The sequence below is a fragment of the Chrysemys picta genome, chromosome 8 (assembly GCF_011386835.1).
Source record: "Chrysemys picta bellii isolate R12L10 chromosome 8, ASM1138683v2, whole genome shotgun sequence".
In the NCBI taxonomy this organism is placed as follows: domain Eukaryota; kingdom Metazoa; phylum Chordata; order Testudines; family Emydidae; genus Chrysemys; species Chrysemys picta.
The window spans coordinates 45,585,668-45,600,099 of record NC_088798.1 but is presented as its reverse complement, the minus strand read 5'-3'; the positions used below and the strand labels follow the sequence as shown (position 1 = coordinate 45,600,099).

The following is a 14,432-nucleotide window of genomic DNA, read 5'->3' as shown; positions in this document are numbered from 1 at the left end:
TGGTTAGGTTGTCTATCTGGATACAGGCGCAGATGGAGGAGACAGGAGCAGTGTTGGCACTAGCGATGCAGTCCTTCCTAAACATAGCAAATATATCATGGATCCCTCTTACAAGCTCCCTCTCAAACTCCCCTGTTTGCGGTCCCCTGGTCGCTAGCTCCCCTTGGTCACTTAGCCTCTGGCTTTTAAGGCCTTCTCTCCTAGGTCAGCCCTATCCCCTCGTTAATCATACAGGGGTAGGGTGATCACAAGGCTGATTGAGGCTGATCAAAGATGATCAAGGATGATCCAGGGAACAAAAGCTCTAATAATCCCCAGGCACACAATCCTAACTGACCCAGTAATTGAAATAACAAACTCACTCACTTTCAAACTTTCAAATAATGTAGTACTAAAGCTGAGGGGAGAACTGATGAGTAAACATACAGAACTTAGCAAATTAAATATTTCTTTCATGTTCCTTGTAATATTGTACATTTTAAACTCTTTTAAAAGTGAGACCCTGTGACGACCCACATCTAGAAAATGGAGAATTATCTGGGTTTTATCAAAACAACAAAGAACGAGCCTTTCCAGCAGGCTTAGGCTCGTCTGTTTACTACAGATGTTTTAATGGATACGTATCTAAAAACGAGGAGAGGTGGACTCTAAGTCGATGTACTAAAGAGGGCTGGAATCCAATGCCAAAATGCTTTAGTAAGTAAATATACATTTTTATTATTTCCTTAAAAATTCTATTGTATTATAAATACTAATAAATATATAGAGCAACAGCCTCATGGGGGTGGGGAGGAGAATGGGTGTTACTACATTGCTGTTCCTTTCCATCCCCTGCACTCCCCCAGCCAAGACTGTCATCCAAGGACATGAGTGTCTCCATAAAAGGATTCTCCCTCACATGAGGCAGCAGCAGCATTAGAAGGAGCAAGAAGTGGGAACAGGCCTTCAATAAACAGGTTGTAGGATTTGCAGAGGGGTTGTTTGTTTTTTGTTCTTTTTTCTCCTTTTCCTTCCTCCTCGTTGCAAATCCCTCCACCAGCATTTCTATTCCTGTTGCAAGGGGTGGGTTAGGACATGGTATCCCGCTGACAGTGTGTGTGTTAGTTGGTGTCTAGTAAGTTTAGACAGGGTGAACAAAGATCAATAACCAATATGTGGAGAGACCTATGGGGAGGGGTATCTTGGGTTGTGAAATTTTCTTGAGGAAGACAGGCTCAAGTGGTTGTTTTCTTTAGGATGCTCAATTGTAAGGAAACTATCCGTGAGGATGACAGACCTACAGGGATTCTTTCCTTTTGTGTCATTGCTTGCATGTGCACAGAGTCTCTTCCTTCTGTGTGTGAATGTATTGTTTCTTAGATGGCTTTTGCAGCTTGCCCTGGAGGTCACTATTTTAGGCTGCATATGCTTTGCCTTTTTGAGGCTTGCTCTTTGGTGGTCAAGAGGGTGGAGTGCCACTCCCAGATAATGTGGATGTGGAGGCCTACAGCTGGTGATCCTGACATATGCTAAGGCTGTTTTGCGACACTCTTGCCATACAAAGCAGATTTAAACCTGACCTAAGTGGCCAACTGAAGTTTCCCTTATATCATTCCACTTTGCAGCCTCAGGCCATCCATCAAATAACTTCATCTCATAACTATCTGTAAAATCTTCTCTCATTCATACAAAGACTGACCAAATTCTGGTGGTTTTCACAATCATACAAAATCTACAAATGAAAGATACCGTAACAAGTCAAAGATTGCAATAGGACATAGGCTCTTTTGAAAAATGTTTTGCTACATCAATATCATGCAAATAATATCTGTACTTCTAACTAGATAAATATTATTAGATACATAACTAGTGCATAAACATGGCCTAATTCTGAGTCTTACATAAGATCATAAATTGTGTTCTTTCCATGAAAACATCAACTATTAATATCATAATGAACAATTGCATATAGTACTTCATGTACACACATAAAATAATACAGAAATAATTTTAACTTTTCCCAGAAATTATTATTATTAATATTTGGTTGTATTCCACTAGTGACAAGAGGTACAACTAAGATTGTGCCCCCATCATTTTGTACTAACACAGTAAAAAGACAGTCCCTCTCTCAGAGAGCTTGCAATCTAAGTAAACAAAACAGGCAAAAATTGGAGGGAAAAGTCACAGAAAGGTGTAATAACTTGCCAACATTCACACAACAGGATAGAGCTCTTCTCTGGACTTTTTCTAATATGTCAGTATCTTTCCTGAAATGTGGCACCCAGAACTGGACACAATACTCCAGTTGAGTCCTAATCAGTGCTGAGTAGAGCGGAAGAATTACTTCTCATGTCTTACTTACAACACGCCTGCTAATACATCCCAGAATGATGTTGGCTTTTTTGCAACAGTTTTTCCCCTTAGACTTGCTTCCCATGGGATCTTACCTACCAACTCCCTGAGGGTACGTCTACACTACCCGCCAGATCGGTGGGTAGTGATCGATCTATCAGGGATTGGTTTATCGTGTCTAGTGTAGATGCAATAAATCGATCTCCGATCGCTCTGCCGTCGACTCCAGAACTCCACCACAGTGAGAGGCGGAAGCGGAGTCGACGGGGGAGCGGCGGCCATCGATCCCCCGCCGTGAGGACGCGCAAAGTAAGTGATTCTAAGTCGATCTAAAATACATCGACTTCAGCTACGCTATTCTCGTAGCTGAAGTGGTGTATCTTAGGTCGATCCCTCCCCCTAGTGTAGACCAGGCCTTAGTTTGCTAAAGTCTGCCTTCTTGAACTCTACCGTTTCATGACCCCTACCATGACATCACCCTTGTTATTTACCCCTTTTATCCTTAAACAGAGACTTTCAACAAGTCTGTCTCCTATTTCCATCTCAACCACAGTCCAAGTGTATACATTTTTAATACAAGGCAACAGCTCCTCCCTTTTTTCCCTGCCTGTCTTTCCTGAGCAAGCTGTACCCTTCTATACCAATATTCCAGTCATGTGTATTATCCCACCAAGATCTGTGATGCCAACTATGTCATAGTTATGTTTATTTACTAGCATTTTGAGTTCTTCCTGCTTATTCCCCATACGTCTCGCATTAGTATACAGACATCTAAGATACTGATTTGATTCCCCCCCCACAGTTTTGTCATGTTTCTCCCTTATCCCTGCTATAACAGTCCATGCTCCCCCCCCCCAAATTCCAATCCAAACTGGTCAAATTTGATGATGGCTTCAAGAATACCTAGATAGTTTCCATTCTGAGGAGAGCCAATAACTTCCTCCTTTCCTCTAAATGCTAAACCACATTCAGCGAAAAGCATAACTGTCACAATATGCCTTAAAGTGTCCTTCCAGTAAACAGTTTGTGTTAGAAGCAGCTATAACATCTCTTTGTTAATATGATTCTTGTCTTGTGAACATGTGAGACCTGAAACTGTGGCATTGCAATGTTCCACACTGTTTTCATGAGAACGAGTCTTCTCCTCTTCTTTTTTTCAGTCAGTAAAGCCTGGGGTTACCAAGGTGGTAAGATTGTTAGGCGATGAAAAGAGTTTTCACACAAAACAGAAGGGTAGCTGTGTTAGTCTGGATCTGTAAAAAGCAACAAAGAGTCCTGTGGCACCTTATAGACTAACAGATGTATTGGAGCATAAGCTATTGTGGATGAATACCCACTTCGTCAGACGCATGCTTATGCTCCAATACATCTGTTAGTCTATAAGGTGCCACTGTCTCTTTGTTGCTTTTCACACAAAACAGAATACTACTCCTGTGGATTTAGACTATTTCAACCAGTGCCTCTGATAATGCTCTCCATTTGGTAGTTTTCATTCCAAAAGAAGAGGTGAGAGCTGCTGTTCTGAAATTTGTACTGCCTCTCAGAAACTATAACTTTGTCATTTCTATTCTGAAAATAGAGGATCTTTCTCAATACACAGGTTGCAAAACTCCTCTATTATCATGGAAGGCCACTTAGCCAGATCTTGTTCAACCTGAATGGCAACATCATCCTCTTTATCACTATTATTCTCTCTGCCTTCTGTACAGACAGGCGGTAGGAAAAGTGGGTCATTTCTTTCATCATTACTTTTGTCCTTGATTTCAGAACACTTGCCCTTTCTTCTGCAGTCTCCCGAGGGAACAAGCTCATACCCATATCTTCACTTTATCACTTTCTGAGAAAGATGGCCCACCATCTTTGGAAGATGGTCCTGAAGCAGTAATAGCAGAGAAATAGTACGTTGGAGTAACTTGCTTACAATTTTCTCTTTCTAATTTTTTTTTTTTTTTTGCTGCTCTGCTTGGAAATTGTTGACTGGACATCTCATTGAAGCAAGGTTAAAACAATATTGCAGTGCTGTCATTAGCACGTGGCAACTCACTGTGATGCCAAATCACACCCTCAATACCAACAACACAAAAGTCTGAAAAAAAATTAAACTTTGACTGTAAAAGCTTAAACTGGGACAAAATCAATAGCAGCAGGGGGCATAAATTTAGTTGCTTTTTTTTGTTTTGTTTTAGTGTTAGCATAAATGTTTTTAAATTCTCCACTGTATAGTGTATATTTCAAGAAGCAGCAGCTCCCCAGGAAAGCAGAGGCCTGGGGCTGTAGCCTCATTACTCCCTGTCCTCCAGTCCAGCTCTTGTGCCCTAAATATAAGGCCAGTATTTCTCAACACAGAGGGCTTGGAAAAAGCCATCGGGTGCATTGTGAATTGTTGCATATGTTGTTACAATCTAAAGTAAAGGAAATCTTGTTCCCCCACCTTTTGCACACCTCTACTCTACTGGCTCAAATATTTTCTAACAACCTCTTGAAACACACACACAAATAATATATAGGGGCTGGGTACCAGTAGACTTGGTCTGGTGTGTGTGTGTGGGGGGGGGGGGGGGGCGGGGAAGGTGAAACTAATTGGGAGGTCGGGGAGTGGAGCTTCCTAAAAGAATCACAACTGTTACACAAAGACACAAAGTCTTTAGGCAATACCCAGGCTTTCTTAGCCTAGTGCACAAAGCTTTTTACAAAGTCAGATTCTTACAACTTTAAGTGGAAAGTTTTGAGAGCCAGCTGAAAAAAACTACAAGTCTTCTCCATCTGTTATGCAGAGTTTTTCATGGAGCACCTAAGAATATCTTACTGTCGGCCAGCCCTGTTTGATGACCCTCAGAATGTATATCTACACCGTCCACGGCAGAGAACCTCCAAGTCTGTGGCAAGAGACTTGGGCTCGTGGAGTTTGCACTACCATGATAAAAATGTCTGTATAGACATTGCAGCTCAGGCTGGAGCTTGGGCTCTGAAGCCCACCCTCTCTCAAGCCATCAGAACCTAAGTTCCAGCTTGAGCCACAATATATACACAGTTATTTTTAGTGCGGTAGTATGAGCCTGAGTCTGTTGACCCAGGTTTGGAGGCTTGCTGCCACAGGCTTCCACTCAAAGTGTAGATGTACCCAGAGAGTTTCTGGTCCTGTTTTCTGGAAGCTGCACAGAATACACATCCTGTGCCTAAAGCATCTCCCTGGCCTGCTCCAGATTCCACTAGTTCAATGCTTCCACATGACCCCACCTCACTTCTCCCCACACTCCTAAAAGTTTAGAATGCAGTTCAGTAGTTGTTAAAACTACAAGTGCTAAGAAACTAGAAAGTACAATTTTATGCCCCCCATTGTTAAACTTTTACAGGGTGGTCTGGCTGGTGGGGACACAGTCAATAACAGCAAACATTGTTAACAACATTTTAGTCTGCAAATTGAAATTCTAATCCCTAATGATGAGGCATGAGGATGTATGAGTATCTGCCTATGTATGAACTTTTTAGTTTATAGCTTATTCAGTTTTCAAGTTAGAAGTGGCAGGAATATAATGAATGGGTTTTGGGGTTGTTTTTTGGTCTGGTTTTATTTATTTATCCATTCTTTCCATTTTTCAGATCTTGGTGTTTGAAAATTTTTATTCTACACTTTGGGAAGTGGGGGCGGGGTGGGGACAACTTTCCCAAGGCCTTTCAGTAGAATTCAGACCAACATATAACTCAAAATGGCAAATCCAGTACAAGGTCAGTAGGCTCAGAGACTCATATAGCAAGTTATTTTCATGGAGGGATTTGAAGCAGAAGGATGGCTGGTACACAAAGTGGAAGGCTTTCCAGTGCAGGCCCTGTCCTGACAAAGTACAAAGTCACAAGCACCTCATACCTTCACTCACACTGTAATTGCCAGTCACACTTTCCTCGCATTTGTGGCTAATGGAAGTGGGTGGGAAAAAAAGGTTAAGAAAATATTCAGGGAAACAGAATTTTGGTCCTGGACCTTGTTCTTTGCTTGCAGGTTGTTGGGGCATAGAGAGCTGTAGAAACAGCATCTTTAGCCCTGGGCAGGAGGAAGCAACTTATCTTGCTCTGTAGCAAAACTCCTGGCATAGGCTGAGTTAGTGGTAATGGGATGCAGAGTAATTTACCATGAGGCCTTAAGGCCTTGGGGGGAAATCCTGCCTCCATTGAGATCAATGGCAAAACTTGCATTGAGTTCATCAGGCTCAGGGTTTCATCCTTAGATAGTAACTGATGAGTGAGAAATGGAAGAGCTCCCAGAGAATTTAGAAGAAAGGAAAAAAATGCCTACTTGCCATGAGCACCATGTTATCCTGCTAGATAATATTGGGAAGGGAAAAGATCAGTTCTGATGATGTGGCAGGAGCTAGAACCCAAACCCAAGCCTGTCTGAATAATACATTTCAATTTGCTGCATCAAACACCAACATTGTGAATTTAGTTTGGAAGGCTTAACACAGTTACCTTTACACTTCACCACCATCACTTCATCACACTTCTCCAGAGACTAAGCACAACGAGAAGGAAGTGAGAGATACTTCCTTTGGCTGTTGGCCCTCTCTTGTCACCTTGTTATCCTGGACTGTTGATGTGTTTTCCAAAGCAGTGTTCCATTACAATGGCATGATTTAAACAATCCCATTACATCTGACTTCTTGGTTTTTTATTTTGGATTGACAGAACTTTTCAGCTGGTGCCCAAGCCTGAACACGAACCCAATCAAGAGCAATGATATCTATTTCCCTACATGATGGAGATTCAGTACTTGTATCAGTTGGATTCTGTAAAGATGCTTTTTTGTTTTAATATTCAAATTCAATTAGTAGCATAGTGATACCTATAACTAAAATAACTTGAGGGAATAATATGATATTACAAATATGATAAAGACTTCTGAAGGTTAATGCTGTAAACGAATCTGTGCAGACACCACTACTTAAGAGACACATTGGGCAAGACATTTGGCTAGTGTAAATCAGTGTAGCTCCATTGAGGTTACTGGAGATTGCTGTTTCACACCAGCTGAGCATCTGGCCCATATGACCTGATTCTTCACTGTCTTGCATCTTGTGTAATTGTTTACAGCTGTACACGGGGGTGTAACAAGGAGCAGGGCAGTGGAAAAATCAAAATCTTTGATTCATGTTTGAAAATAAAGGTCTTTTCAGTATAAATTGCTGCAGTACTGTGTAGCAAAAACATTTTATTTGAAAGGTTTTTTTTTTCAATTGAATAGCTAATTTTAAAGAGGGTGGGTTGTTTGGTTTTTTGTTTGGTTTTTTCTTTGTTAAATGGCTGACTTCCATTTGGTAATTTTTTTTTTTTTTTTTTTTTTAGGAAAGTGTTCTCTGGATCATTTGGAAAATGGTAGATTTCTAGATAGCTATTGGAAAAGAACCTACAAAGAAGGTGATGAAATTTCATATGTGTGTGATCGTGAATATAGCCCTGAAAATATGAAAACCAAAGCCACATGCACAAAGAATGGCTGGTCCCCTACTCCAAGATGTATCTTTAAAAGTAAGCAGCATTTATGTTCTAATGAGTGGTTAAAAAACATAGACATGTTACGATTATCATTTTCCTAAGATAAATTGAAAAATACCAATTCTAGAAGGTGACTTGTCATGAAAATGCACATTTCTGACCCGAGTAACTGTATGATTGTATTGCAGTGACCCTCAAACTTCTTCACCCAGCTCCTTCCTTCTGTTTGTCACCCCATTTGTTGTGTCATTTCTAAAAGTTAGAATGTAAACTCCTTGAAACAGGAATTTCTTTGTCTTCTGTAAAGAGCTGAGCTTATCTTTCTGGGTTTAATATAATAATAGTCCCCAACCCCTCTGCCCAACCCTGTTCTTCCTTATCCCAACTCCATAGTCTTCCTTGTTCCCTTATTCCCACCTCTCAGTACTGAGCAGTAGGAGAGGCTAGCCTCCCTACATACAATCCTGTCCAAGATCATAGATACGTACTAAGGTGGCTGTCCACTAGCATTACCATAGCTGTACCTCTATTTTTAGTGTGCTAGTTTGATCAGAGCTAAAGCAGCTATGTCTCTTCATGCTGGAATTTACACATTCCATCTCTAATGTAGACATATGCACAGTCTCAGTGCCTGGCATGAGTGTGGCCCATAGGAGCCAGGAGAGGCAATTGCAAGGAAAGTCCTGCTCAGCCCCTGCCACCTTGGGCGTGTTGAGTACAGATGGAATCTTCAGAGAATAATCAAGCTCCAAGCATGTACAAACTGTGATTTTCCTAGGTTTATATCTTGGCCAAATTTGGGTGCATTTTCTGAAGACAGCGAAAGGCCTATCTTTGACACCAGGTGGACACCACAGCCAAATTCTGAGTTCTTGCTCCAAACCATGGAGATGCTAGAGGTTCTCAACAAAACAACTGTAACAATAACTTAACATGGACAAAACTTAATGCGGGAGGCAATCTAGTGACAGAGGATGTGGAAAAAGCTAATGTACTCAATGCTTTTTTTGCCTCTATACTCACGAACAAGGTCAGCTCCCAGACTACTTCACTGGGCAGCACAGTATGGGGAGGAAGTGACTAGCCTTCTGTGGAGAAAGAAGAGGTTCAGGACTATTTAGAAGAGCTGGATGAGCACAAGTCCATGGGGCCAGATGCACTGCATCCGAGGGTGCTAAAGGAGTCGTCGGATGTGATTACAGAGCCATTGGCCATTTTCTTTGAAAACTCATGTCGATTGGGCGAGGTCCCAGATGACTGGAAAAAGGTTAATGTGGTGCGCATCTTTAAAAAAGGGAAGAAGGAGGATCCGGGGAACTACAGGCCAGCCAGTCCCTGGAAAAATCATGGAGCAGGTTCTCAAGGAATCAATTCTGAACCACTTCAAGGAGAGGAAAGTGATCAGGAACAGTCAGCATGGATTCACCAAGGGCAAGTCATGCTTGACTAATCTAATTGCCTTCTATGATGAGATAACTGGCTCTGTGGATGAGGGGAAAGCAGTGGCCATGCTATTCCTTGACTTTAGCAAAGCTTTTGATACGGTCTCCCACAGTATTCTTGCCAGCAAGTTAAAGAAGTATGGACTGGATGAATGGACTATAAGGTGGATAGAAAGCTGGCTAGATCATTGAGCTCAACCAGTAGTGATCAATGGCTCCATGTCTAGTTGGCAGCCGGTATCAAGCGGAGGGCCCCAAGGGTCGGTCCTCGGGCCGGTTTTGTTCAATATCTTCATTAATGATCTGGAGGATGGCATGGATTGCACCCTCATCAAGTTTGCAGATGACACTAAACTGGGAGGAGTGGTAGATACGCTGGAGGGTAGGGAAAGGATACAGAGGGACCTATACAAATTAGAGGATTGGGCCAAAAGAAATCTGATGAGGTTCAATAAGGACAAGTGCAGAGTCCTGCACTTAAGAAGGAAGAATCCCATTCACTGCTACAGACTAGGGACCGAGTGGCTAGGCAGCAGTTCTGCAGAAAAGGACCTATGGGTTTCAGTGGACAAGAAGCTGGATATGAGTCAACAGTGTGCCCTTGTTGCCAAGAAGGCTAATGGCATTTTGGGCTGTATAAGGAACATTGCCAGCAGATCGAGGGATGTGACCATTCCCCTCTATTCGGCATTGGTGCGGCCTCATCTGGAGTACTGTGTCCAGTTTTGGGCCCCACACTACAAGAAGGATGTGGAAAAATTTGGAAAGAGTCCAGCGGAGGGCAACGAAAATGATTAGGGGGCTGGAGCACACGAGGCTGAGGGAACTGGGATTATTTAGTCTGCAGAAGAGAAGAATGAGGCGGGATTTGATAGCTGCTTTCAACTACCTGAAAGGGGGTTCCAAAGAGGATAGGTCTAGGCTGTTCTCAGTGGTACCAAATGATAGAACAAGGAGTAATGGTTTCAAGTTGCAGTGGGGGGAAGTTTAGGTTGGAAATTAGGAAAAACGTTTTCACTAGGAGGGTGGTGAAGCACTGGAATGAGTTGCCTAGGGAGTTGGTGGAATCTCCTTCCTTTGACGTTTTTAAGGTCAGGCTTGACAAAGCCCTGGCTGGGATGATTTAGTTGGAGATTGGTCCTGCTTTGAGCCAGGGGGTTGGACTAAATGACCTCCTGAGGTCCCTTCCAACCCTGATATTCTATGATTCCATGAAAACAGAATATTTTACCCAAACATGAGTCTCTGAAACAGCTAAACCATTTCAGCTTAAACTTTTCAAAACAAAACAAAAAATTATGCTCAGGCAGACACCAGACATGGAAACCTTCAATCCAAACAGTTAAAGTCTAACAAAGTTACAAGAAATTGAAAATGGGATTTTATCATGCATGGTATTGGGCAAACTTAATAAAAGATTTCACTACTAGCTCCACCTGATATGGCCAAATTGTGACATTTAGCCACTGGTCTGGTCTGTGTTGGGGATAGTGTGGAGGCAAAGTGGTCCAGGGAGCAATTGTGCCCCATGAAATCCTATCTTTCCCCCAGCTTCCTACCAGGCAGATGTTGTGTATGCATTATACCATATTTGGGGATAGTGCAGCATGTTCCTTTGTTGATGCCTGGTCAACACTTCTGGATGTTGCAAGCTGGATTAAAGCCATGGCTCCCCCTTGCCTCTCTGCTTCCCCTTTCTCCATGAGTGGCTTGCACAGATTGTGTGGTAGCTCTGGGTGCTTGAACCTCAATTAAGATATCATGTGTAAAATCAAGTCATCAAACTCCATAACAAAATTCACCCAAACCCTGCCTCAAAGTCTCAATCCATCCCTATCTCTACTCTTCCTCAAATGTCCAAGAAAATGGATGAGCTGTGCAGTGTATCCTGGAGGTCAGAAAATTCAGGTAGAGAGGGAATTCCAAATTTGAGTGCCCCTCATGGATAATGTCCTGCTAGCAACACCCTCTCCTTTAAACGTAGGGAGTCCAGCATGAATGCTCTATTGATCACAGCTGTGGAGAAGCTGTCTCTGAAGAAGGCAGGTTGTGATTACGTGATGTTTTATCACTGTCTTCCTCATTGATGAGCCCCTTATGATTTGTCAGGTGCATTAAACTATGACACTGCTTCACCAAATTACTTATACATACAGCACATACAATAAAAAGAGAGAACTTGTCCCACATAATAAGAGTCGGCAGTGTCAGAACCAAAATGACCATTTTCAGTGCAACCATCCTTTAGATTGTCTTTGACAAGTCAGTATCAGGAATGATTGTGAGAGATAAGAAACACTGATATGCACTCTGATTTCTTACCTTCCCCTCCCACTCTCCAAAAGTATGAAGGAATGTATTGTTCAAAAAGTTTTTAAATAGTGTTCCTCCATTTCATTTCAGGTGTATCTCTTCTTATGGTTACCTTATGCTTATGAAAAATATGTTAATTGACAGTATTTATCTTGAAGTAATGTCATTCTCTATTTTAGAAGTATGTGAAAAAGTTGACATACAGAATGGTTATTACTCTCAAAGTCAGAACAGCTTTAATTTAAATGAAGAAGCAACATATAGTTGTCGAATTGGTTACACGACTGCAGAAGGAAAAGATGTAGGGAAAACACAATGCCTTAAAGGAGGATGGACTCCATTACCAAAGTGCATCAGTGAGTAATTTAATTATTGAAGAACTCTCTACTTTGTCACATTGCTCCTTTCTTTCTAACTAGAGCATGAGTACCATACTCAGGTATGGGGAGAAGCTTGCGTCTTCATGTTGGGAAATATGCAAGTCTGAGACTCCTCAGGTTATGTCTTACTATGATTGGTCAAAATTAATCTATCATTTGGGAAAATATTACCATCATAAATAAGAGAACTTGCCATTGATTGATCAGTATTAAATTCATAAATACATACATTTTATATAAAGTAGCAGAGCACATTTTAAAAACTTTCTTCCGATTGTTGTCACTTTAGGTACATTAGTTATCCTCCTCTACTTGTGAGAGTCCCTTCTTTCCAGGCGAGAGAAAATATGATGATGAAAGTAGAGAATTAAATCTTCCACCGAGTCCAAGTGTGGGTTAGGACTTGCATCTCTTCCTTTTATTCCAAGCTGCATTATTTCCTGACTATTCTTCCTTTTACCCTATTAGTATCCACATACACAGAACACCTTTGGGAATAAAAGAACTTGCTTATGATTTGTCTTCAAATGAAGTCCATTCCATTGCACAGAGAAAAGTATTAAATAAACAGCATAGCTACCAAGACCTAGAAAATCCCATTTATGCTGTCTGCCTGTGGAAGTAAATGAACTTTAAGCTATTTGCAGTTCTGGCTCTGGAAAGTGGTGTCCCTTGTGATGGCACCTACAATAGCTCTACCACAGCGGGGTCAACAGAATAGTCTAAATAAATAAACTTTCCTTTGGATGAGTGCCTCTTTATTAAGTGGTCTCCAGTATTTTCAGTCAAGAATAATCTTCACGTTTCTACAGGGAGAAGATTCCCTTCTTCTTATGACTCATTTGGAAATCAGTAGGGAAATGTGTCTGACTTTTCTGGTTTTCAAGGATGCCATGATTTGAAAATAAAGGCAGTGAGCATGACAGTGCCACAGCATTTATTAGTTTGGCTGGTAAGCAAGGACAAGACCCTCAGGACTTAGTATTAGCATCCACATTATTTAATGCAGTGACAACTCCGTATTTACTGTTGTATGCTGCTTTCCACTTCTTATACTTTTATACATATAAGGCTAAATTCACCACCTGTTCAATCTGCTTTGCATTTCTCTCATTACACAAAACAGCCAGAAAAACAGTTGGCTGGTTGGAATTCATCCCAGGTGTGAAGGGTTTACTAGGGAAAAAACAGCATGAATGGGATGTCCTGGCCCTTCTGGCTGCTGAAATGACCCTTTGGGGCCATAGGTAATCAGCATAAAATAGCTTGAAGGAGGAGGAGCAGCCTCAGGATCTGGAAGACAGAAGGTTAACTTAGTCACCTTTGTTCTATACCCAGCTCTGGTTCCTTGCTGAACATAGCTGGATCAACCAGAGAATCTGTGTCCTGGATTTCCTACACTGGAGCAGAATCTAGCCCTTACAGATGACTCCAGAGGACCATGACTACAACCTAACTGTAACAGCTACAATAGCACAATATAGTACAGTAACTGAAAGAAGGGAATTTATCAAGTTTCAGGTGGTAGGAAAAGGCAATGACCTGAATCCAAGGAAGGAAAACTTTTGTGCTAGGCATTAGGAAATATTGTGAATTTTAAGAACATTAGTGTTGACTCTCAAGGGAAAGGTTTGAGTCACTATAATCACCGTAGATTTTCCAGGACAATCAGTTCTGGTAAACACTAGTGGAAATGATGTAAGAAGTAAGGATGCAAAATGCAGGTGTATACTTATTGCCTAAATGTTCATTTCTGGGCCTGCCTTCTAAATCTATGAAACTTTCTTTCCACCACCACTTATTCCTAAAGAAAAATTAAGGAGATATATTGTGTGGTATTTTGTGTAGAATTTTCCATTTTGATATTGCACTGTAGAATTTTCATTTTTAAATACACAGTTTGAGACCTAAATTCACAAAGGTAGATATAATGAGGATGCTTTAGAACGACAGAGTGTCTAGTTAAGAACAATAACTAAATTTCTCTAATTCTACAGAGACATGTAGAAAGCCTACTTTCAAGAATATTAATTTCCACACAAATGAAAGTGTGTTTCTGCCTGAAGAAATACTGGAATATGAATGTGCAGATGGATACCAAACTGTAAATAAAATCATAACAGGTTACACAGAGTGTGGCATAAATGGATGGACTCCCGAGCCCCAGTGTCTGGGTAAGATGGTTTTGTTTTGTTTTAGATAAACAAATCTACTCTGCAGAACAAATTCCTTTGACTAGTTTTAATAGCTTTTATGATTACTAGTTTAAATAACTCTGATTTAGGTGCATGTTACATTGTGGTTAATGACTCGGTGGGAATTGTTGATGTCTGATGGAATAGCCAAGAACTATTCATTGCATTCAGTCAGCAACCCCCAGAAAAGAATGTTCTTCATAGTCTAAAATGACCCCATTTTCTGATTCCTAATGATGCTGTTCTATTCCCTTTCTGGAACCATAAGATGCTCCTGAGGA

General features: G+C 41.2%; 1 protein-coding gene across 4 annotated transcripts in view; it reads left to right on the top strand.

Annotated features, from left to right (window-relative positions):
- Positions 1 to 14,432, top strand: part of LOC101939299 (complement factor H) — a 115,759-nt gene that overhangs the window by 46,022 nt on the left and 55,305 nt on the right. For all 4 annotated transcript variants that reach the window (XM_065554414.1, XM_065554417.1, XM_065554413.1 and 1 more), the window contains 4 exons: positions 496 to 696; positions 7,672 to 7,854; positions 11,756 to 11,932; positions 13,954 to 14,130. In XM_065554414.1, the coding sequence (XP_065410486.1) occupies positions 496 to 696; positions 7,672 to 7,854; positions 11,756 to 11,932; positions 13,954 to 14,130 (738 nt within the window). The remainder of the gene's footprint in view (positions 1 to 495; positions 697 to 7,671; positions 7,855 to 11,755; positions 11,933 to 13,953; positions 14,131 to 14,432) is intronic.